This window comes from Mobula hypostoma, chromosome 13 (genome assembly GCF_963921235.1).
Source record: "Mobula hypostoma chromosome 13, sMobHyp1.1, whole genome shotgun sequence".
NCBI classification, from domain to species: Eukaryota; Metazoa; Chordata; class Chondrichthyes; order Myliobatiformes; family Myliobatidae; genus Mobula; species Mobula hypostoma.
This window is the reverse complement of record NC_086109.1, coordinates 65,291,410-65,318,099: the sequence shown is the minus strand read 5'-3', so window position 1 is coordinate 65,318,099 and position 26,690 is coordinate 65,291,410. Positions and strand designations below refer to the sequence as shown.

The 26,690-nt window shown below is 39.3% G+C and overlaps 1 protein-coding gene across 3 annotated transcripts in view; it reads left to right on the top strand.

Moving 5' to 3' along the window:
- The window catches only part of adamtsl3 (ADAMTS-like 3), a 760,337-nt gene that overhangs the window by 88,991 nt on the left and 644,656 nt on the right, over nucleotides 1-26,690 (top strand). For all 3 annotated transcript variants that reach the window (XM_063065855.1, XM_063065856.1, XM_063065857.1), the window contains one exon: nucleotides 6,453-6,572. In XM_063065855.1, the coding sequence (XP_062921925.1) occupies nucleotides 6,453-6,572 (120 nt within the window). The remainder of the gene's footprint in view (nucleotides 1-6,452; nucleotides 6,573-26,690) is intronic.

The window sequence follows — 26,690 nt, the reverse complement described above, 5'->3', positions numbered from 1 at the left end:
TGATCTTTCATTGATTCTGTTTTAGTTTGTATTCTATAGATTTGCTGAGTATGCCCACAGGAAAATGAAACTCAGGTTTGTGTATGGTGACATGTATGTACTTTGATAATAAATAAAGTTTACTTTGATGCATGGCCTTTAGGTTCTAGATGATGTCTGGAACAGTCCATCTGAGTGGTTAAGGATCAGAGAACTTCCCGGAGGTCAGAGTGAGTGTTAATGTGAATTTCAGGAGACTTTGAGCACTGCTTGAATCTCTTCCTCTTTTGTCTTGTGTGACATGCAGAAGTCCGCATAGTTCTCCATGCTCCCCTTTGCAAAATAAACTTAGTTTCCCTGCAACATTCTTTATACAGTGCTGATGATAGGTCACTGAGCTGAAATGATAACGCTGCTTCTCTCTTCATAGATGCTGCCCAAAGTTCTGATTGTTTCCACTGACTGAAACAAAAAAAAAATGCTGGAGATATTCAGCGGGTCACGATGCTCCTCAACATGCTGCATATATCCGGCATGCTATGTTGTAACTTTAGATTTACAGCATCTGTATTTTTCCTCAGTCTGAATATTTCCAGCTTTTGCTGCTTTCATTTAACTGTTTGCTAGATGTAGTTAAAGTTCAAGTTGGTCAAGAACAGTCTTTGGCTGCTGCTGCTAATGGGCTGATCATGTAGTGACGTTTAACCACATATACTCAGTGCTGTGAGTGCCCGCTGCTTCAGCACATTTTTGGTACAAGTGAACACAGCCTAGCTTTGCAGCAGCAGTTTGTTACTCTGTTTTCTTAAAGGTTTCTTCCAGATCCTGGTGCTCTTCAGAATATCACACCATGTGCATCTCGAGCCAAAATAACTGAAAGTAACTGAAATAAGATCTTATTCACTACATTGCCAATCAAAATGTGATTTTTATATATAACAATTTTATTTAATGTATTTCTACCAAGGGGGATTTGAATGAGTAATCGCAGATTTGCTGAGAAAATGCCAATATGGATCCAAAAGAACTTGAAATATTCTTGAGCAATTCCTCTTTGTCTTTACTTCTGCAGGCTGGCTTCTTGCTTTATTTTATTTGTGCTGCCATTGGGAACCAGACCTTCAAGTTTCGGCATAGCATTTATATTTAGGTCTTGCTGTACATTGTCCATGTTACTGTACTTGCTATGACTGTGAGTGTTAGATGAAGAACATATCAAGTTTCTCTTCTCCAAAATTAAGGACTTGATTTTGTAACGTAGAAAGTATATAGGCATTGTTTCATAAGATGATCAGTCAGAGTTCAGATTGTAAATCTGGTTGTATTTTTTGTTTTGAGGAGGTGACTAATATATTCAAGTTCTCCACTGGAAAGCAACGAGATGAACGTACCGTCAAGAATGAAGCATTCCATTCCCAAAGGCTGATTCTGGGTCTGGCTTACACACTTAATGCCAGTATTTGGATGATTGTTGAGAGGGGGAATGTTGTGATTTCTGTGGGCTTCCAGAAGGAATTTGACAAGACTCAATTGTTAACAATATTGAGAGCACATAGAATTAGAGAAGACCTGATAGGCTTGGCGGGAGACAGCAGATGAAGAGTAGGGATGATGGTTTTGGACTTAAGTTGGCATGATGTGACTAGTAGTGTCCCCAGTGATCTGTACTGGGATCACTACTGTCATTATACAGTGGTTCCTGGATAATTGGGTCTCATCGGGACCAGTATACTTTGCCCAAATTAAGTGGCTGCCTGAAGTTTCATGGCAATACTTAAAAAGATATAAAACTAATTTTAACTGAGTCACAAATTATGTATCTAAATAAAATACAGAACAAGTTAGAACACTACCAATATTACTGCAGTACTCTAAAACTGTATTAGTTCCTATTAGTTATCAAAGTGCAATTATATGCTGCTCTGTTCTTTTGATTGACTGAAAGTGAACAAAATTAGCGCATCCACCTAGTGCAGATAATGGACTTCCTTAATACAATGCTGTGGATAATTGCATCCTCCAAATTTTCATTTTCATTGTAACATTCAAGATGTTGTCGATACCTTCAAATGCATCATAGTTCCCAGCTTCTTGAAGTAGTGAAAACATTTCATTTTCACTCCCAGCCGTTTCTCGAATCACCCTTGAAACCGCAATGAGCAAAACATTTCTGAATTGTCTTGCTGCTTACTTCTCACAAACTATCAGTGACACAATCACTGCTTTTTGAACACAAACACAGTCAAACTGACACTATTTAAAACTGTTCACTCTAAGCACAATGTAGTATCTACCAGCCACACAAGTACACATGACTGATCTAGTTAGAAACTGTTTGGCAACATCCTCTTGTCCCAATTATGCGGCATAGTGTCCCAAATAAACAAAAAGAATCCAGGTTATTTTTTCAATTAGTTTTTGTTCTTTAAAATTGTCGTAAATAAGCGACTGCTCCGATTAACTAATAGACCACTTAACTGGAATCTGTTATATATATAAATGGTTTGAATGAAGGAATTCAAAATCATATATCCAAGTTTGTTAGCAATGCTATGCTTTGGAGTGCAGTATTTATGTAGATATAAGCAGACAGTTCTGGTGGGATGTTGATAAATTTAATAGCAGGCAATGTTATGCAGATGGAATTCGATGAGACAATCTGTGAGAGCATTTAGTTTCAACTCAAGTGAGAGAGATTAGTGTACTGTATGTTGTAAGTAGGACTATGGATTTAGAAGTACAAATACAGAAATCACTTGCCAATTGTGGACAGGTATAACGAGAGATTAAGTAGGTTAATAGAAGGCTGACATTTGATTTAATAGGGCTCAGACACAAAGGGGTGTAACTGCACAGATTCAAACCAATTCTGGCACTGCACCAAAGATTCTGAGCTCAGAGTGAATCAGAATTGACGCTAATATAAAGGCATCCGTTAGTCTTGCGAGACCATGGATCTGTGCCTGGAAAGTCTTCACTCTCCAGGGCACAGGCCTGGGCAAGGTTATATGGAAGACCAGCAGTTTCCCCTGCTGCAAGTCTCCCCTTTCCATGACACCAATGTTGTCCAAGGGAAGGGCATTAGGACCCATACAGCTTGGCACCAGTGTCGTCGCAATGTGTGATTAAGTGCCTTGCTCAAGGACACAACACGTTCCCTCGGCTGGGGCTCGAACTCACGACCTTCAGGTAGCTAGTCCAATGCCTTAACCACCTGGCCACATGCCCACACTGACGCTAAAATACAAATTAATTAAATAGTGAAATAATAGAAGATTGTGAGAAGGTATTATCTTTGGCTGGTGATGAGGGTATAACCTTAAAATTAGAGCTGAACCTTTATTATAGATTCCATTGAATCAGAAAGTCTGTGCTATTGAGCCATAAGAGTCATAAATAGGCTCTTCAGCCCAATTGGTACAAACCAACCAAGATGCCCATCTAAGCTGTTCCCATTTGCCTGAATTAGATCCATATCCTCTAAACCTTTCCTATCCATGTACCTGTCAAAGTATCTTTTACATGTTGTTAACATCCAGGTCTCTGCTACTTCCCTGGCAGCTAGTTCCATACGTGCACTACTCTCTGTGTGAAGAAGTTGCCTGACAGGTCTCTTTTTAAATCTTTCTGCTCTCACCTTAAACCTGTGGTCTCTAGTTTTTGCTTCCTTTTCCATGGGGAAAAAGACTATCTATTTACCCTACCTATGCCCCCTCATGATTTTACATGCCTGTACAAGATCACCCTCATTCTCCTACACTCTAATGAATATAGTTTTAGCCTGCTGAATCTAGTGGGGGGAGGGGGTGGGCTTGATGTTCTTGTTGCCGTTTGCACAATTTGCTTGTTTTGTGCATGGGAGAGTTGATGTTTTGCTTTGAACGGGTTCCATGGTTTTCTTTGTTTCATGGTTGTTTGGAGAAGAGGAGTCTTGGTTGTATACTACACACATACTTTGATAATAAATGTACCTTTGAACCTTATATCTTGAAATAAGGAATGTCTAAGTTAAACTGCTTGGTTCTCATCTCTTCTGGTTCTTAAAATAGAACTTTGTTGCTGTTGTATTACTATTATTATGATCTAATTCCATTTCACCAGAAAATGCTGTATTTATGAAACAATAACCATTCGATTCTGATTTGGGATCTGCACTAAAAAGATGTTTTTGTTAATGATTTGCAGGTGCTGGGGGAAGTTGAACCGAACTAGTCTGCTGTAAGACTAATAGCAAACACTGGCACACTGTTTTATGCCTCACCCCATTTTATTGTTGCTGATTTCTGTGGAGAGTAAAATCAAGCAATGAATTAAACTGATGGCCAACCTTATCCTTGCAGATAGATTAGGTCCAAATCACTAGTGTGATAGCTTTCCAGAATTTGCTATATCTTTTATAATTGCTGGAAAAATAGAAGTATGCAATCTAAAAATTTAAATACCTTCCCCTGAAATCTCTCAATTTTATTTAAATAACTTGATACCTGGCAAGATAGAGATAATGATCTTTTCTGGATAGCCTTCTATGTGATTGTTACTGTGGCCAAGGAATTGTTTAGCTGAGTATAAGTCAAAATACTTGTGTCAGGAAAAGTAATTCTGTGCAGTGAAACAGCAGTAAACCAATGAATCCAGGTATGATGATTTGAGTAAATACTTGACATGTTCTTAGACACTTTTAGCATGGCTGTTGGGTAACACATTGGTGTGCAATGCAGACACCCCACCCTGCAAAAACTCATTTCAGGGACCATCAATTTGCGGGAGACTCCCGTAACTTCCGGGAGAGATGGGATGTCTGCAATAGAGTAGCTCCTTAGCAGCTAGCCAGCTAGTTTAAATAACGTTCGCTATGCTAATGAACGAATGGCACCTGTTAAACTCACCTCAACATGTCTTTTACAGTCTTAACCCACCATGGGCAATAGAAAAGTCATTGTTGCAAACAGTGCAGTGAGCAACACTGTCATTATTTTTGACCCCTATTAGGCAGGGGTACACTTTAGGGTAGTCTGGGGTGACGTACGTATTATATTTTCTTTTTTTGGAACACTCTGCCATGGCGTGCTCTGTCTCTTGTGGTCGCTCTCTCTGGCTTTCTCTCTCTCTCGCTCTCAAAAAAATTGATTTCCGTGATATTGTATATAATTTGCAGGCATGAGGGAGCCACTATTAATATGCGGGAGACTCCCGGAACTTCCGGGAGAGGTGGGATGTCTGGCAATGAGTGCTCCCACATCACAACTCTATCACTTAGGTTTGATCCCGACTTTAGGTGCTGTGTGTATGGAGCTGTATGTTCTCTCTGTGATCATGTGGATTTCATTCAGTTTTTCCCATGTTCCAAGATGTGTGTCCATAGGTTAACTAACGGTTGTAAGGTGCCCCCAGTGAAGCCTAGCGACAGAATGAATCAAAGGGGAGCTAATGTGCATGTAACAGGGAAGATACTGCAGGGGAGCAGGGAATCAGGAGATGAAAGGGAGCCTGGGGGATTATTGGCTTCCTCCTGTGTTACAAGTAAGTGAAGTGATTGATTCTTTGATTAAAATAGAGAAAAACAAAATTACATTAAAATTTTGCCTTTCACCCCTGTTTAATACATGGCAAAGAACTAAAAGCAGATGGAGTACTTCTGAGTTGTAGTTACAGTGGCAATGTATTAAAAGTAGCAGCCAATTTGTGCAAAGCCAAGTTGCACAGACAGAAATGAGACAATGACCAGATAATCTATTTTAAGTAGTGTTGGTTGAGCATTTAAATATTCGTCTGAAAACTAAGAAAACTTAAAAGCAGGAATAGCTGGGAGTACTCAACAGTTCAGGCAATATCTGGAGAGAGGGAAGCCAAGTTAATGTGTAAAATTGATATCCTTTTATCAGAGCAAGAGAAGTCAGAAATCAGGATGATTTAATGTGCCAACTTTAAAAAATATCTATTTTTAATGTCTGTTTTAGAGAGCAGACCGGGATACCATAGCATTTCATTAAGAAAAACAGTATCACATCTATCAGCACCGTATTTTAGGCTAGTTTAAATGTACATCTTTATAGAGAATTCAAAATCACCTTTTTGGATTCTAAGGCAAGAGTATATGTACTGAGCCATGTTTGAGGTTGCTAGGTTTGCCTCAAGCAAGTTAAGTGTTTGCTCACTAATAATCAAAACAGTAATTTCTCAGCAATAATATTCAATAAACTATTAAATTGTGTGGATGAAACTTGTTTTGTATTATGCTGTCAATGTGAGCTTTACTAATTCCTGGTGGTATGATTGACCACCCTATCTTTAATTCCAAATAACTCCAAAGAGGAAATCATGCCAAAAATGATGGATTATATCTAGTGGAATTAGTTTGAAGTCACTGGAAAATTGGAGCTATTAGAATAAAATCAGTTTAATAGTCTTTGTTCATATGTAGTTCCTGCAGTGGAGGAAAAACATTATGCTTATTCTTTGATTTTCTTTTCTAGGGAAATGGGGAGCAATCACAGAATGTCTACTTCCTTCCCGAATTTGCACTTTCTCCACAAGGCAGCTTCTTAGAAGATACAGCAGGAGAACAGGTCCTGACTTACCGCTACGATGATCAGGTCGGTGCAAGGATTTCTGAAAAGTAGTATATATCAACAAAGAGCAGCTCGATAGAAGCCAGATCTGCAATTAAACAAATAATTATAAATTCCCCAAAACTTCTCTGATCATCACATGTACATGATTTAGTTTAATTTACATATGTATTTAATATTCTTCATCAATTTTTCCGGGGGTAAAAACGTTAATGCCACCCGCACACAATGCTTGAACCAATTTGTTGTAGAATTGTTTTAAAGAATTAAAGTCTTAAAATCAGAATCACTTCTTTACAGATTAATCCCGATGCTACCCATTTGTTAATGTGTTACTCAGTTCATGATCTCTTCATAAGCACATACGTACCCTTTAAGAATTCATGAGGTTTGCTCATTTTAATGGTATTTTCAGTAAGTAATCTGTTACGCTCTTTAACTTGTGTTAAAATTGATAACTTCCCGACTGTTCTCTTAAACATACTTTTGTAAAAATTGTAGCTGTTGGAACTGTGTTCTCCATTACAGTGAGAAATATGGATGAATTGTCAAAATTGGGTAATTCTTTTTCTCTTTGCTCAAATTATAATTTTTATTAACATGTATGATATCAAAGGCAATGAAATCTTTCCTATGATCGGCTGAATTGAGTTTTAGATGATACAAGCAATAAGTATCTAAGCAAATGAGTATTGGCAAACAAGATGGCTTTTTTATATATTCTTTACCCTGGTCTTTGTTCAGTTATTGTCGCCAATGTATAGAGACACCAGGTGAGAAAAAAAGAGGAAGTACCACCAAACTTGTGGAACAAACTAGTAAATATGTAATATATGTTCTTTCTGTGAGCAGAATCCCAAGTCTTGGTCTCTAAATGCAATTAAATTGCCACCATTATGATCTTTACAAATGCCAGTATCTTTTGAGCTGGTAAATGTATATGAGTATTGAAGGCATCTTACAGTTTAAGAGGATGATACAAATTAATCGATAATTGTTAACAGAGCTATTGCTTCAGCCTGAATTCGATACAGCCTAAAAGAAATGATTCATAGTTTATTTTATATTGCGGTATAGAAATATTAATGGAAAATGTTTGGATCCATTATTAGTCTGAAATGTATTTGTTTTTCTCTTAATCAGAGATGAAAGGTAGGTATTCAAGACAGTGCAGCTTTGTTTTCAGGAGTTTTCACAAACAAAGATTTTTTTTCTTTATCAGCATTGTAAGGTGCTTGATAACCTGAGGGGGAAAAAGACCCAGCAAAAGTAGGTTTCACTTGAAAATTTCCAAAGCACAGATTTCTAGTTTTTGACTGCATTATTGGTTTGCTTTTCTTGTAATAGCTTCATAAATTCATTGAGTTTTACACCATGTAAGTAGCCTTTTAGTTGATCATATCTACAGTGACCAAGAAGCCTATCTCTGCTAAACCCACTTGCCTGCATTTGGCCCTTATCCCTCCTTCCCTATCCACATACCTGCACAGATGTCTTTTAAACACTGTAATTGTACACACTGCTAACACCACCTCCGGCAGCTCATTCTATGTGGTTACCACTCTTTGTGTGAAATTTGCCCTCAGATCTCCTTTTAATCTCTCCCCTCTGACCATAAACTGATGCTCTTCTGATTCAGTCTGTGACTATATACCCTCTTCATGCCCTTCATGATTTAATAAACCTCTATATGGTTGCCCGTCAGCCTCGGTCACTCCAGGGAAAACAGACATACCCTATCCAATCACTCCATTTAACTCAAGTCTTCCAATCTGGGCAACAATCCCATGAATCTTTACTGCACTCCCTCTGCTTCATTACCAGAGGATACTCTAGTGTGGCAATCAGAACTGCACACAACGTTCCAAGTTTAGCCTAACCAACAATTTGTATGACTGTCCTGTACTTGGTGTTCCAGCCAATGAATGTCCCATTGTGTTTTGAACTGGCTAAATGCTTCAACTGGCTTCTAAGTGTTGTGTATGGTTGACAGGAAAGTGACTGTAAAGGTTTTGAGGCATTTGTAGGATATTTCTATTCTCAGCAAAACACACAAAATGCTGGATGAACTAAACATCTATGGAAAAGTGTAAACAGTTGACGTTTCAGGCAAAGACCCTTCATCAGGACTGGAAAAAGAAGATGGGAAATTAAAGCAAGAAGGTCGGGGAAGTGGAGGAAGAAGTGGAAGGTGGCAAGCGATAGGTGAAACTAGGAGAGGGAGGATGGTGTAGAAAAGAGCTGGGAACCTGGTAGGTAAAATAGATAAAGGGTTGGGGAAGGGGAAATCTGATAGGAGAAGGCAGAAGACCATGGAAGTAAAGGAAAGCAGAAGAGTACCAGAGGGAAGTGATGGGCAAATAAGGTGAGAGAAGGTAACAGAAATGGAGAATGGTGAAGGGGGGGGGGGCAATTACCAGAAGTTTGAGAAATCGATGTTCATGCCATCAGGTTGGAAGGTACCCTCACCTACATCACTTCCACTTCATACATGTCTGCCCTTACCCTATCCTCCCCACCAGGGATAGGGTTCCTTTTGTCCTCACCTACCACCCCAGTAGCCTCCACATCCAGCAGATAATTCTCTGTAACTTCTGCCATTTCCAACGGGATCCTACCACCAAGCACATCTTTCCCTCATCAACCCTCCCCCCACCCACTTTCTGCTTTTCGCAGAAATTGCTCCCTGTGCGGCTTCATTGTCCATTCATCCCTTCCCACTGATCTCCCTGCTGGTATTTATCCTTGCAAGAGGAACAAGTGCCATACCTGCCCCTATACCTCCTCCCTCACTACCATTCAGGGCCCCAAACGGTCCAGCCAGGTGAGACGACACTTCACCTATGAGTCTGAGAGGTCATCTACTGAATCCAGTGCCCCCGGTGTGGCCTCCTGTATATTGCTAAGCCCCAACATAGATTAGGGGACTACTTTGCCGGGCACCTGTGCTCCATTCCCCAGAAAAAGCAGGGCCTCCTGGTGGCCACTCACTTCAATTCTACTTCCCATTCCCATTCCGATATGTCAGTCCATGGTCTCCTGTACTGCTGCAATGAGGCCACACTCAGGTTAGAGGAGCAACACCTTGTATTCCTTCTGGGTAGCCTCCAATCTGATGGCATGAACATCAGTTTCTTGAAATCGTAGTCATTGCACACTCCTCCCTTCACCATTCCCATTCCCATTTTCCCCATCTCACCTTATCTCCTCACCTGCCCATCACCTTTCTCTGGTGCTTCTCCCCCTTCCTTTCCTTCCATGGTCTTTTACCCTCTCCTAACAGATTCGCCCATCTCCTGCCCTAAATCTCTTTCACCACTCAACATCCCAGCTCTTTACTTCACCCCCCCTCCCAGTTTCACCTATCACCTACTAGCTTGCACTTCTTCCTCCCCCTTTCCACACCTTCTTCCTCTAACTTCTTAACTTTTGTTTTCCAGTCCTGAAGAAGGGTCTCAGCCTGAAACCTCAACTGTCTTTACCATAGATGTTGCCTGGCCTGCTGAGTTCCTCCAGCATTTTGTGTGTGATACTTGGATTTCCAGCATCCTCAGGTTTTCTCATCCTTGTTTCTGTTCTTCTGAAAATGTTTCAACTTAGTGTTTCAGAATTGCTTCATAAAATACAAGCTTATATCCAGTTGCTGTCAGTTCAAAATCTGTAAAACATAGTGATAGTGTTTCTTAAATTGCCAGTTTTAATGCATTGAGAAACCTGTGAATAGGATCATTTTTTGTTTGAGTGGTTTTCCAGAACAATGGTATTGTTAAAGTTGTAAGAACACTTAGTTTTGTGATTCTACTGCCAACTTCTTATAAGAGCTGGTCTTTTTTTTTAGCTGAGCAGAGGTTGGTGTGCAGACTGGGTGGGTTAGGGAGGGGGTAAATGACTAAATTTACAAGTGTTGAATACCAAGCTATGCCTGTGTTCTGTATTCTTCTCTGAAGCTGCCAACCTTCTGTTTGTGCCTGTGATGCTCCATGTGATTAGTAGGAGGACAGCTTGTTCAAAATTCCTCTCCCTGCTACCTTCAGACATTCTAAATGAGAAGCTCCGTGTTTTAATGCTTTTCTGTTCAAATCAGTCAGATTCAGATAACTTTTAGCTGTTCCGTACTCGGGCTTTTGGGAACGAGTTGAAACCAATATGTACAAGACAACCAGTGTCCGTGCAGGTGGCACTCAGATTAAGTATGACATAATTAATCACCACTCTCCTATTTCAATGGAACTATCCAAGCCTGACCCATGAAATTCTTTCCTTCAACTGAAAGCTGCAGACCAGTTAAACCTACTTACTGTTCAAAGCTCATTAAAACAAGCATCTCCAACATGAATTTTGATATGAAATTACAGCCTGGAGAAGTGTATCATTTATCTTAATTCATTCTATTCTTTCCAATAAGGCAGAATACAAAGTGTCCCCACGTAAATAAAAAGAAAACCCGTTACAATGTTAGAACACTCTGGCCAATAAAACAATTTTAGTTATAATCTCAAAACTGTTAAATAATTCTAAATATTCAACATGCAATTATAGCAGCTAGTTCTCTGAAATATTTCTGAGCGATTAATTGGGCAACCAGAGTCAAGGTCGAGTTCATTGTCATATGCACAAGTACCTATGTGCACAGGTGCAGTGAAAAACTAACTTACTGCAGCATCACAGGCATATAGCATCGTATAATCAGCATTCATAAGAAAGAAAGAAATATTAAACTTAAATTATGCACAATGTTTACAAGGGAGAATACAAACAACAAAATCTATTTTAGTGCCAAGGGTCCAAAGAGTTTATAGTGTTGCTGAACAGCAGTGATTAGAGTTTTAGCAGGATATGTGGCAAAATCTTAAAGGACCTGATCTAATCAGTGTTTACTTTTCTCTACCATTACTCTGAAATGGTTTGAGATTGTTCATGGCTTACTGCATTGTGCAGTAGCTGTAGAATTCTTGGTATTTGGTGTAAATGCATTATTGATGTTCTTCCTTAGACTGGGTCATGTGTGCCATGGGAACTACCTGTAGATACAGATAATTGGTAAATTGTTGCACAATGCTTAGTAACCGAAATAGAAAATATTCAGTTATGATCTGGAAAGCACAGAATTAATGCAATTGATAGAAGATGGGATTTGATGATCAAGGATTTTTTCTCTAAAAATATTAGTTAGGGCCATAACTATCAAATGCAAATTGTTCTAGGAATTCATTCTACAGTCTAAACTTCAGCCAGTCTTCAAGATGATTGTCCCAGGAACAAAAAAAATCATCAGTATGGCTGTGTTTGGAGTAGAAGTAATTAAAAGCACTCAATTGTTCAAATATTAAAAAATAATTTGGAATGTCTTGCTCTATTAACCTTCAGATAATTTGTGTAGATGTACATGGTGCTATCAGACTATCACTGATATAATGTTCTCATGATATAACTAAGTTCACTGGAAGTAATTTTCAAAATAGTTTACTATAATTTTATTTAATTCTGAACAACATTTGATATCTTGAAAAATCTGTGGTAGACTGCATTTTTACATGACATTCTGTGCTATGGCAGTGAAAATATGAAGGTAATTGGCTTAATTTAAGTATGGGTCATGATATTGGTCCTTGGTTGCAATTTTGATTGCTGCCAATTCTTAAAACAAGGAAGGCAATTATTCTATGAGGTATACTTTTGATAAGAAGAGTACAATTATTGCGATTATGCATGGCACCTAATGATGCATGTTTAATTTGAGATATAGTTCAGGAAATGCCTGTTGCTATTGTAATTTTTTTTTCCTTTCTGTAATGCAGCTAGTTGAATAAGATTACTTTCCTATTTCCTTTCCTTGGTTTGCCATGCTTATTTTTGAATATATATGATTATTTTAACTTAAGTCGTCAATGTTTCCATCAAATTTCACTAGAGATGTCCTGCATGGAGTTCTGCTATATGAAACCTACAATTTTAGGAGAGGAACAAAATGAAGAACTTCCTGTAACTTTAATTTAACGGAAGAGGGAAGCTGGCATTTGTATTTGTATTGGTTAAGCCTCAATTGTGTATTGGGAATCAGACTAATGAACACTGGTTTCCTCTTGTAAGTGAGGCATGTATCACAGGAAGCAGTGAATAAGGTACAGATGCTATGTCAGTAAAGACTAAAATTTTATTATGCAATTTTCTGGAAAAGAGGTTATATATTTGCCTACTGTACAAAGCAAATCACATACTGAATACTTGCAGGTAGATAAGTTAAAGATTAGGTAGCAAGGCTAGGTTGCTAACAGTTGCTGTAGGTTGCCCCTTGTGTGGCGATGGTTTGTAAACACTGAGTACAGGCTGTTTGTTGGGAGTTAATATGGGAGATGGAATGACCCCTAAGCCACAATAGATTTAATGGGCTGAATATCTTGTGTCATAAGACAATGTATGGAATTCACAACGTAGTCTAGGTGCAGGAATTCTTTCTTTGAAATCCTGATATTTGGGATATGCCAAATGTTGTCTTCAAGGTGATAACTTTGTATAGAGAAGGGATTAAAGACAAGGGTTGATTTATTTGTGACCATGAGTTTGTTGTAAACAAAATGTGATATTTCACTGCCGGAACTCTTCTATCTTATAGTGATTGCTGACACTCATGAAGTCCCCAGTTGGACTTCATCAATCCTGATGAAAAGTCTCAACCCGAATCATCGACTGTTTGTTCCCCTTCATGGATGACATTTGACTTGTTGAGATCCTCCATCATTTTGTGTGTGTTGCTCAATATTTCCAGCAACTGTAGATTTTCTAGAATTTAAACGTATAGTTTCCTGAATGGTCAATAATATAGAAGGACATGTTAAGAACAGTTACATAAAAGAAAAATGCTGCAGATGCAGTGGTTCTGAAATAAATACAGAAAATACTCAACATGCCAGATGGTATCTGTGAGAGAAACATAATTAATGCCTCAGCCTGATGACCTTTCATTGCAATATGGGAAAAGTTAGAAGTTAAAATAACTTTTAAAAGGCAAAACAAATGGAGGGGAGAGAATCACAGGGAAAGTCTGTGGGGAGGTTGGAACACAGGAGAAATTAACTAAGAAGGCAAATAATAGGCTAAGGTGAAATGAGCTGAAAAAGGAGTGACCAGGTTACAAAGGATTGGCCTAAAAGTGGAGAAAGTGGGAGAGGTTGGATAATTAACTGAAGTTACTGAATCACCTGAACTTAATGATGAATAAATCCCAAGTAAACTGTAAGACGTAGGAGCAGTATTAGGCCATTCAGCTCATCGAGTCTGCTCTGCCATTTCATCATGGCGGATTTATTAAAAACCCCATTCTCCTGCTTTCTCCTCAGCTAAGCTGACTCAGCCTCCTTAGCTGTCTGTGGCAATGAATTCCACAGATTCACCACTCTCTGGCAAAAGATATTCGTGTTCACCACTGTTCTAAAGGGACATCCTTGCGTTCTGAGGCTGTGCCCTTTAGTGCTACACTCCTCCCTGTAAGAAACATCCTGCACGTCCACTCTATCTAGGCCTTTCGATATTTGATAGGTTTCAATGAGATATCCCCTCATTCTTCTAAACTTCAGTGAGTACAGGCCAAAAGCCAACAAAATGTGCCTCTTATGTTAACCCTTTGGTTCCTGTAATTATTCTCGTGAACTTCCTATGGACCGTCTCCAATGTCCCACATCCTTTCTTAGATAAGGGGTCCAAAACTGCTCACAATGCCCCAAGTGCGGCCTGCCCAATGCCTTTTCAAGCCTCAGCATTACTTACTTGCTTTTGTATTCTTGTCTTCTTGAATTGAATGCTAGCTAGCATTGCATTTGCTGTCTTTATTGCCAACTCAACCTGCAAGTTAACTTTCAACCTGCCAACTATTCCTGCTCTAGAACTCACAAATCCGTTTGCACCTCAGATTGATGAATTCCCTTCCTGTTTAGATAATAGCCTGCACCTTTATTTCTTCTGCCAAAGTGCATGACCATGCACTTTCCTACACTGTATGCTATCAACTATTAATTATTGTTTACATACACTACCTTGTCACCCACCACATCTTCACCATCTTTTCTTCCTTTTAACACATCTTAAAATGTGGTTGATCTCTAACTCTGTCCCAATTATGGTGAAATGATGTTGAGCCAATGGATCTGGCCCAGGTTTACTGCCAGTGATATCCACCTACTTACACAAATCTGACCTGCAGGGCCAGCCAAACTGACCCATTGTGTCCAAGAGGCAACTGGGAAGGGAGAGGATTATGAGCAATGGCCCTTTGGTTCGGATCATGAACTTGTTGATTTCAAATATGCTTGGAATTTTTTTGAATTCTCTGAAGATGTGTAAGAAACAATCAGGAGAATATCATTCTGTCCACAGTGTCTTCTCCATTCATCAGTGAGATTCTGGCTCACCTTTTACCTCTGTACCAATTTTATGTTGGTGTGTGTTCCTTTCTGCATCTTGTGGTGCACTGGGCGGGGGGGGGGGGCAACCTTGTTGTTTCTTTAGCAATTTTTTTCTGTTTTTTCAAGGTTGAGTTGTGAGCACAATGTTCAACCCAGCACGGATGGAAAGTGTGCAAGGAGCCAGCTGATTCGAACATGCCCTTCAAAGTCTGGTGCGGATGCTACACCACTGGCCAATTTCATGCATGACCTATATCGTTTCCTTCCCCAAACATCCAAAAAAATGTACCAGTCTGCATATTGAATCCATTCAGCAACTGAGGCCCAAATTCCAAAGTTCCACCACGCTGACCAAAGAAATATCTTCTCACTTCAGTCTGAATGGCTGTCCCCTTTTTAAGACTGACTCCAGATTCGAGACACATAACTATCGAGGGAAATATCATCCTTGCATCTATCCTGTCTTGATCTTTCCTGGACCTACTCATAATGCCAGTAGCTCTACTTCCTTAGGAGTTTGAGGACATTGGTATGTCATCTAAGACTCTTGCAGATCTCTATAGATGTATGGTGTTGAGCATTCTGACTGGTTGTATCATAGCTTGGCGTGGAGGTTTCAGTGTACAGGATCACAAAACGTAATGGATTTTAGACTCAGCTAACTCCATCCTGGGCACAAACCTTCCCACCATCAAGGACATCTTCAACAGGTAGTACCTTAAGAAAGTGGCATCCATCACTAGGGATCCTCATCATCTGCAACATGCCATCTTTACTACTGTCAAGGAGGAAGTACAGGAGCCTCAGTATCTGATGAATAGATTTTTCCACTCTGCCATCAGACTCCTAAGCAGCCCTTGAGCACTACCACGTTATTCCTATTTTTTGCACTATTTATTTTTAATTTATAATAATTTTCATGTCTTTGCGCTATACTACTGGTGCAAAGCAAATTTCATATCATATAATTAAGTGATGATAAAATAATTCTGATTCTATGGAACTTACATGTGTTAAAATGCTATGGTCTGCAATTTTCTAAACACTGAGGGTAAAGGCCCAGTCTATTTATCGTTAATGAGACAAACCAACCATCCCAGGTATAAATCTGGGGAGCTTTCATTGCACTTCCTCTATCACAAATAATTCTTGGGTGGGAAGGTCTGATCTGAAAACAATATTCCTGCTGACATCTCATTAGGACCCTGTATAATCGTAATAAGATATCTCAACTCTTAAAATCCTGTAGCAATGAAGGTCAATGGACCATTTGCTGTCCTAATTGCTTGCTGTACCTGCACATTAATGATCAGTGAATAATATTACAAGCACTCACTGGTCCCCAATACATTTGAATCTCTTTCTGTTTAAGCAAATGAGTTCTCATTTCTTCAACATCCATCTACCATGTCTTTGCCCATTACCTTAGTCATCTACACACACAGGGCACTTTATTAAGTACCTCTTGTACCTAATAAAGTGACCACTGAGTGTATGCCCTTCCACTTCAAAGTTCGGTGTGTCGTGTGGTCAGAGATACTTTTCTGCACACCGTTGTTGTAGTACGTGGTTATTTGAGTTACTGTCACCTTTCTGTCAGTTTGAACCAGTCTAGCCATGCTCCTCTGACCTCTCTTATCAAGACATTTTTGCCCACAGAACTGCCGTTCACTGGATTTTTTTTTCCGCACCATACTCTGTTGTGCATGAAAATCCTAGGAGATCAGCAGTTTCTGAGATATTCAAACCACACTGTCTGGCACCAACAATCATTCCACAGTCAAAATCAATTAGGTCACATTTCTTACCCATTCTGATGTTTGGTCAAAACAACATGAACCTTTTGACCATGTTTGCATGCTTATATGCACAGTTGCTGCCACATGATTGGTTGATTAGATAACTGCATTAATGACCAGGTGTACAGTTGTACCTAATAAAGTGGCACTGACACCAAGCACCAGTCAGTGCAGCACCCATTCCAAAAATTGCATCTATATTCCTATTTTCTATAATTTAACCAATCCTTAAACCTTGCTAGTACATTACCCTCAACATTGTTCTCAAAATTTGTATGATAAGTAAGGCATCCGTTAGTCTTCAGTTGCTTGATTGCTTTTGGTGTTCGCATGATTTGTGTTTTTTTCTGCACATTGGGTGTTTGAGGTCTTTTTTTTGTAATGGGTTCTACTAGGTTTCTTTATTTTGTGGCTGCCTGTAAGGAGACGAATCTCAAAGTTGTATAAGGTACACATTAAGGCATCTGTTAGTCTTGTGAGACCAGGGATCCGCGCCTGGAAAGTCTTCACTCTCCAGGGCGCAGGCCTGGGCAAGGTTGTATGGAAGACCAGCAGTTGCCCATGCTGCGAGTCTCCCCTCTCCACGACACCAATGTTGTCCAAGGGACACCAATGTTGTCCAAGGGAAGAGCATTAGGACCCATACAGCTTGGCACCAGTGTCATTAAGTGCCCTGCTGAAGGACACAACACGTTCCCTCGGCTGGGGCTCGAACTCACAACCTTCAGGTAGCTAGTCCAATGCCTTAACCACTTGGCCACGTGCCCACATGATACCCTTATTTGTTTGTATGATACCCTTGTTTAAACAGTATTGAAGGTCTCCTGAAAGTCCAAACCTACCAGATCCATTGTTTTATCTCCCGTTACCCTCAAGATACTAACAGACATTTGAACATGTTTTCCCTTGTGTAATTCCATGTTGATTCTGTCTGGTCTTATTATTACTTTCTTTATGCCTTGTTAACACCTCCAAATGGTCTGTGGGTTACTGTTATTACTCATCCTGCCTGATTTTAGATTGTGTGAGATTATACTAACCACTGTCTAATCTATTGGAAGCAGTTTTTTGAAAGATGACACTTGATACAGCCATTGTTTTCAGTCACACCTTTTCAAAATCCTGGAATGTGGATTGTCAGGTGCTGAGGATTTGTTGGCAGTCAGTTCTATTAATTTTTCTCAATATTATTTCCATTACTACTGTTAATTTCTTTCAACTTCCCATTCACTATAGCCCATTTATTTTCTGCAAACTATAATTCCTATTTTTCCTGTCATTTTCTTATGCAGCAACATTTTTCCACATTAAATTCTGCTTTTTTTTTCTCTTTTATACAACAATGAAAGGTTTCACAGTCTTTTTCATCTTTCTTTTCTGTGGTACCCTACTTTTATCATTGCCCTGGCCCTTCTGTGTTGAATTCTGATATCTTCCTCAGTAACACACCCAAAATGGTGGAGGATCACAGCAGGTCAGGCAGCATCTATGGAAAGGAATAGGCAGTTGACTTTTCAGGCTGAGATCCTTCATCTAGACTTGTGTTTTGTGCTCATACTCATTTTTTTTTTAGTGATAGTATAGATATTTTATTTTGGCTTAGTAATACTTTGAATTACTTTCACTAGTCCTATCACAATATTCTCAACTTTATTTTACTTCCTAAAGAGATGCATCTTTCTTGGAAATTATAATATTTATTTCTATAATATTTACACCTTTTTATTCTGACATCTTCCCCTTCTTTCTCAATCCTGATGAGGGCCTCTGCCCGAGATGTCGACTATCTATTTATTTCTATAGATGCTGCCTGACCTGAGCTCCTCCAGCATTTTGTTTGTGTTGCAATAAGATTAAATATTAACCATTATTTGCTATTATATCTTTTGATGTCTATTATGTAACTTCCCAATCTACCATAACCAACTTTATCATCCATACCTTTATATTTGTCTTTTGATTTAAGAATCTGGTTTGAATTTGAAGTAAATCATTTACAATCTTATTATTTACAAAATTATATTGTATAACGATTATTCTTCCCTCAAGACCCATGAACTATAACATTAACAGAGCAGGCAGTACTAAAACATACTGCACCGTGCCAGAACCCACAGCCTTATTTCCACTGGTTCAAATCTAGTTGACTGTCAGTAAGTCAGTGGTACAACAGATACTGCTCTGCCTCATAGATCCAGCAAGCTGAGTTAGATCCTGACCTCTGGTGTCATCTATGTGGATTTTGCCCTGTGACTGCATGCTGTGATGTCCCAAAGTTATGCAGGTTGGTAGGTAGGTTAGTTGTCCATTATGAGAGAATGGGTTACAGGGGAGTAAGTGTAGGATCGAGACTGATTGGAGTGGCTGGTACAAAACTGATGGACCGAATAGATTTGTTTTATATCATGAGAAATTAAATTAACCAATGCAACTGGTTACCTAATTACCTGGCTGCCAGAAAGATGGTTGTTTACTATTTTGCATTACTTGCTTATCACTGTAAATGAGACTGTAACGAGACTTAAACAAATATTTTAAATGACTTAATTAACTAAAGTCCTCATTCTCTAGAGAATTTACAGTGAACTGAGGGAGAAAAATAGCTGAAATTTATGTAAATTTATAAAAATATCATAATAAAATATCTAAAGGTTTTTGAAATCCTTGAAATTAAAGCATCAAGCAGGACTTCTAAAATGAGAAATAAGTGAGTCATTTGGTGTATTTTTTTTTACCTGTTTAACTGAATGGGGTGATGCGTACTGTGCCAGATCCAGGGTTAAAGCAGATGCGAAGTGCATCACTCTCTCCAGTATGTACGCGCCCACCATCTTCAGGCTGGATGATGAGTCCAGTGGTTGAGCAGGAGACCTGATGTATTGGTTTCTGTACCCCAGCTCATTTCTGACCACAGAACTGCTAGTCAATGGTAGGCCTGACCCAGTTTGTTCACTCTTGTCATAATATGATGGACTCACACCACAAGGTTCAGTAACAGTTATTACACCTCAACCAAAGGGGGATAACTTCACTTGCCCCATCATTGAAATGTTCCCACAACCAAAGGATTCACATTCAAGGGGTCTTCATCTCATGTTCTCGATATTTATTCTTAATTAATTTATTATTATTATTTCCTCACTTTGTACTTGCACAGTTTGTTGTGTACTGCTATCTGGATGAACACCCTAGTTGGGCATTTTCTCATTGATTCCATTATGGTTATTATTCTGTAGATTTATTCAGTGTGCCCACAAGTAAATGACTCTCAAGGCTGTATATGGTGACATATATGTACTTTGATAATAAAATTTACTGTGAACTTTTAACTTTGAGCTGTGGAGCATTTTCTGCTACTCATAACTGATCCCGCAAATTCTCCAGCTGCTAAAATGTAGGAATGGGCAATAGTGATCATGAACACATGAACATTTGTGTATTTAAATGTGCATTTGTAAGAAATATTAACTTTTTTCTTTTTTGGCCATATACCCTCTCTGCTGTTGCTGATTCTTACTGATTCTTAATGTCTAAGGTAATAGCTATACAGCTTTTAATCTCACACTCAGTACTTGAACAGTACAGGGCATCCATAAGAGGCCTAAAATGGAGCTTATCATCCTGATATAGAAATTATTCTGCAAGTAAAAATGTGGTGATGTCTAATTCCCAGCAACCAAAGTTCCTCGGCTCAGGAAGTTGCATCATGAAGAGTTGCATGATCAGTGTGTTAGGTGAGGTTTTGTCCTTGGTATTGTGCATCATTTTCATAGGCAGTCCTTGTGGATCTAGGATGATTTACCTCCCACCCCTGTTCTGGGCATGTTGAGGTGGTTAAAGAGGGCAGTGTGGGATTTGTAGTGGCTGACACTGATGAGGCAGGAGATGCTTGATGGGACAAGTGGCCCGGTGGTATTGGCAATGGTGCTTTCCTTAGGGTGTTTACAGTGTGTGTCATCTCTTTGTGCTCCTGATGAAGAGACATTAGGATAATCAGTGTCTTCCTGATGCACCTCTCTCATTCCAAGATGGGTCTGAGATTCCTGCAGCTATTGCAGAGGCTTTGAAAACATCTTGATTAATTTTTTCTGTCCTTGTAATATCTTGAATTGAATTGAATTGACATTATTTCTTACATTCTTCACATAGATGAGGAGTAAAAATCTTTACGTTACATCTCTGAATGTGCAATGTGCAAATTATGGTAATTTGTAATAAATAGTATGTACAGTAAGATATACAACAGAACAGTCAATGTAGCTTAGAAGTACAATTGTACCAGTGTGAATTAATCAGTCTGATGGCCTGGTGAAAGAAGCTGTCCTGGAGCCTGTTGGTCCTGGCTTTAATTCTGCAGTACAATTTGCCAGATGGTAGCAGCTGGAACAATTTGTGGTTGGGGTGACTCGGGTCCCCAATGATCCTTTGGGCCCTTTTTACGCACCTGTCGCTGTATATGTCCTGAATAGTGGGAAGTTCACATCCACAGATGTGCTAGGCACTTCCGCACTACTCTCTGCAGAGTTCTGCGATTGAGAGAAGTACAGTTACCATACCAGGCAGTGATATAGCCAGTCAGAATGTTCTCAATTGTGCCCCTGAAGGAAGTCCTCAGGATTTGGGAGCTCATGCCAAATTTCTTCAACCGTCAACCTTCAACAAAGGTGAAGGAGGCGCTGTTGTGCTGTTTTTCACCACACAGCTGGTAGGTACAGACTAAGTGAGGTCCTTGGTGATGTGTATACTGAGGAACTTGAAGCTGTTCACCCTCTCAACCCCGGATCCATTGATGTCAATAGGGGTGAGCCTATCTCCATTCCTCCTATAGTCCACAACCAGCTCCTTTGTGTTTGTGACATTGAGGGAAGAGGTTGTTTTCATGATGGAGTGTGTCTTTTGCTTTCTACTGCCTGGTATAGAAGTGATAGGTCTTGTTCAACAGAGCTGACAGTGTGCAATTAGAATCTCTGCCAAGGATGTTGGCTTAAGGCTTAACATCAGCACACCAATATTGGTTTGTCTATTCTATCAGTACGTCTGAAATATTTTATGAAGACAAGGTTAGAGGTATCACCCCTGTATTCTGAGGTGCTGCTGTAGTTAGTCCATTTCTCTAAATGTATGTGTTATGGTGCGTGCTCATAGGACTGGACCCAAGTGCGGAGGAAAGGCAGACTCTGCCTGTCACATTGGTCGCTGGCAGCAACTTAACCCAGGTGTGGAGGAATGGTAGATTCCCCATGAAGAAATGGTAACAAGAGGTTAGACAGAGGAATACCAACAGAGCATCAGAGGCATGCCTAAGCAACACTGAGAGACAAATCAGTCTCCCAAACACACAGTAGGATTCAGCTTCAGAGCATGATGAGAGTTCCCTTCAAATAATCCTAGAATGCAGGAAACGCGTACCTGTCGTAATTAACTTGACGGGATAAAATAGAAAGCATCAGTGCTTAATGGCTGTAATAATTAGTGAATACATGTGCTTGAGAAACATGGAAGCCCAATGCTCTACAGCATGCCGCAGAGGCCTGCTGGTTCATGACGGTGTGGCCTGGGAACACACTGCTGTCTTCTAAACCATCAGTTTTGTGGCAAGTTTGAGGTCTTGAGTTTCCAGCACCTTTTCCCTTAGACAGGGTGGAAACGGTGGTAAGTTCCAAAACCGTTGGCTATTTTTGTTAAGAAATGGCTCATAAGATATGGGGCAGGGTTCACAGTTTCCAGGGTCTCAAGCTAGACATTTATTATTGTAAAATAGGAATGTACAACACTGGAAGTGTAATCAAAGGCCTTTATTTCAAGTAAAGTCCATTCTGTCATGTCCATTAGTGAAAGAGTTGATGATGACTCGATCCCAGCCTCCAAGTGTGAATCTGTGAAGTGACATCCTATACTCCCTTTATAATCTTGTTGCAAACCATACTGGTTCAACTCTCCACATGGGTTTGGAGTGACCATGTTTCTGACCTTGAGATGAAGATGGTTGAGTAATGCCCCATTAGTCCTGTAGATTAGATTCACTCCAACAGGAAGCTTGTTGGAAGTGACTTTCAGGCAAGAAAGACCGAGAAAGATGCCAAAGTGACAATGCCTGCTTGATTGATCAGTCTGGATTGCATTTGGTCCTGTGGTGTACCCATTTGTTAGAATCTTAGCTTGCATGCAGCCATGTAATTGATACATTTCTGAAGGCAACCAAATACGAGATGGTTCCCCTCTCAGCTTCATTATTGATTGTTTCCTCCCTGTGGCTGAACATCTGTTCCATGAATCACAGTATCTGTTCCGCCAATCAAGAGAATCAGTGGATGTGATTTTTTCCCCACACTGAACATTAATTTCAAGAGAAATGCAGGGAACAGAATTTGCCATGTTAATGCAGATGCAAAGCAATTGTCCCAGATCTCTCACAATAGCAAAGGTGAATGGAATTTGCTGAGAAAGTGTCAAGCAGAAAATTGAGGGTGGCGGTGGATCGTTGGGCTGAGAGGCAATGAGGAGTTTATTTTTATAGGGTCACAAAGCTACTGGGAATTGGCGTCTGTGTAATTTTTGTAAAGTCGACTAAACCAACTGAGTGGATGAGTGAACATCATTTTTTTTCCCTGCCTAATAGCTCCAGTATTGAGGATCTGATTTTGCTCAGGAGGGAGACCCTTTACCTGAAGCCTTCACATTAGATTTTCAAAACACGCACTCAAGTTCATGCTCCCACATGGCAAAGGGTTTCTAGGAGGAAAGCTTCAAGATACTCCCCAGTGTAGAATCCTGTTTGGTTTGTGGGAATTTCTGGCCATTGACCAGTCAACAGGAAGGCAGAGAGCTCTCCATTTTTTTTTTCAGGAGCACATTATTGTCCAGTGAAGTCAGCAAAAGTGCAAAACCTCCCTAATATTTGACAATCTACTTTAGCAAATCTGCCTATCAAATACCTCACCCAAAGGTAGTCTGTTGATCCCATATTGGCTTTATTGGAACTCCCAGACCTAGAATGGATCAGGTGGGCCTGGACCATGAGAGAATACCGAAGAACATAACCCACCATAGGTTAGTCCAAAGGCACATACTTTCCTAAGTTAGCCACATAAAATATAGGGTACTTTCTATCAACTGGTGTGCAGTATGTGAACATCAAAGATCTTGACATTGCTGAAGGATGTATTTTGGGAACAAAAAAATGTTCTTTAAGATGGTTAAATGAGGTGCTGCACAAACTCAGTCAGATCATAAATAATGTAATTGTGTTTTGTCATATGCAATGGAGAAAATAAGTTAAAATTGAAGCACAGGGCCATTGAAATGTGGGTGACTGGGAGTATGACTATTTGGAAGTGAATTTTTCACTCAATCTTTGCCAGATTTTTTTGTTTTAAACCCTTGAAGTCTATACTGGCAGAACTTAAAGCTTCACCTTTTCAAGTAGGTATGTAACAAACCATTTCTCCCTAGGATGTTTTTAGTATTGAACAATATGAATTAAACTATTTAATATACATATACTTTCTGTAATTAATTTATTTGTTTTTTCTATATATTATCATGCATTGCATTGAACTGCTACTGCTAAGTTAACAAATTTCACAGCACATGCCTGTGATAATAAACCTGATTCTAATTTTGAATCTTAAAAGTCATGAAAGTGGGCAGAATTTTGTTTCTTGCATTTATCTGTGACATGTGGACAGCACCAGTAATTTATTGATCATCCTTATTTCTCCTCGAGAAAGGATGCTCAGTTGCCTCCTGGTACCACTACAGTCTATGATTATGCTGCTGTCAGAGTGATGTCCAATGTACAGATACACTGACAATAAAAGAATAGCAATGTTTTTCCTGGTCAGATAGTGGTTGGCCCAGAGAAGTGTCTGTAGTTGGTGGTGTGTCCATGCCCTTTCTGGATTGTCAAGATCGGTGTTGAGAAGTGCTACCAATGAGACCGTGGTAAGTAGCTGATAGTGGATCAAGTGACTATTTCATTTGGGAGATTGTGGCTTAGTTAATTGTGTTGTGTTTTTATGGATCATTGAGCTGCTTTAGCTGTAGTTGGATTTGCCAAAAAGCAGGATCATTGTGTGTGTATCATGCTACACACCACAATGCTGGAGGAACTCAGCAGGCCAGGCAGCATCTATGGAAAAGTTCAGTCGACGTTTTGGGCTGACACCCTTCATCAGGACTGGAGAAAAAGGATGAGTCAGAGTTAGCTTGCCTGTGATTCCATCATGCTCCTGACTTCTGCCTTGTTGATGGTGGAAATGCTTTGAAAAGTCAGGAGTTAAGTTATTTCTTACAGGGGACCCAGCCTCTAATTTTCAAATTAGCCACACTATTTATATGCCTGATCCAGCAAAAATTTTATTCCATAGTGAATTATTGTCCTCTTCCAGTAAGTTAATGGTAGGGAACCTGCCAATAGTAATGTTACAGAATATCGGGGAGTGGTGAAATGACCTATTTTTGTTGATAGACATGAAGACGTAACATGCAAGTTTCATAGACTTGGCTGATCTCTTAATTCCCAAATGTACCTGCCAACTTAAAATAGAAGAGTATGTATTGAAAATCAGAGGGTGCAGATACTAGAAATCTTTTCTTCACCAGTCCACATTCAGTCTGACATTTCTGTCCATGTCCACCTGCACAATTACAATGAACCCAAAACAAACTGTGGAACAACACCTTGTTTTCTGGCATGGCACACTGTAGCTTCTAAGATTGAATATCAAGTTCCCCCCATCTTCAGTTAACTCTTCCTTGCTCTTTATCTGGGAACTGGCCTTTATTTAATCTGCCCAAGCTTCTCCCTCAGGTCTTGCTACATTTTTATTGGCTTCTGAGAATTTTGTACCTTGCAATAGTAAAAAAGAGACTAAATACAATTCATTACGACTTGAAGTATTTTGAAATAGTAATGGGCTTGGCAGGTGGAATGAATAATCAGCAGGTTGCATGAATGTTTGTAGATTCCTGCTTAAGTAACAAACTCCATTTAAAATGTGAGCAATATGTTATCTAATCCCACTTTTAGAGATTTTCATAATATGCGGGTTGCGTTATACAGTTTTGTCTTGTTCACTGCATATTCTGTTTACTGTTTACGTGGCACGTGCAGATACTTAATTCATTATTTCAAAGAAAGCCGACTGATTTGGTGCTAGGCAGAGGTATTTTCTATTTCTGTCTAATGATGCCAAAGTCAATCCATTTCAAAAGAAATCCAAATACTTGAATATAAAATGGATAATGTATGGAGAGTAAGTTAATACTTCAGATTATGACTACTTAGTTCATTTCAGATATTGTGAAATTGAATACTGGATTTCAAAAATGTAACTCAATAAATGAGAGTATATTACATTTTTAAGATTGTGTGCAAGGATATTAGCACATTCTCTGTCAGACAAGATAAAGGTTGTTAACTAGCATTCTATTATAAACTTTAGAATCAATTTTTGGATGTTGCCTGTAGATTGTTCTGCTTACATGGTGAGCCAGACAGTGCACCATTGTTAAGGGCTACAGTGGTGACATTGATAAGTTTCTGTTAGAAATAGAAACTGACAAGTGCTGAAAGAGTTGAAGTATTTACTGTACAGCCCTGTGGACATGGTGTCAAGTCCATGGGTGATTTTACATTTCCTGCTTGAGCTTTCAGGATTGTCAGAGTACACTAAATCTCACCCATAAATCTCATTGATTCAAATTCTTAGGATTTTTGTGTTGTTTTTTTTTTACTTGTTTAAATGAGAGAAAACACTGTTTGAAAATTGTCATTTTTCGTTATTACTTATCCATCCTTGATACAATAATAGATTTCTGGCAGATTAACCAAAAAGTGTTAAGCTAAAATGTGACAAATGAATATTTACACCCATTAATTTGAAACAAATTTGCATTCAGTAAAAATCAGTTTCTAATTCCATATCTAAACTGTTAGACAT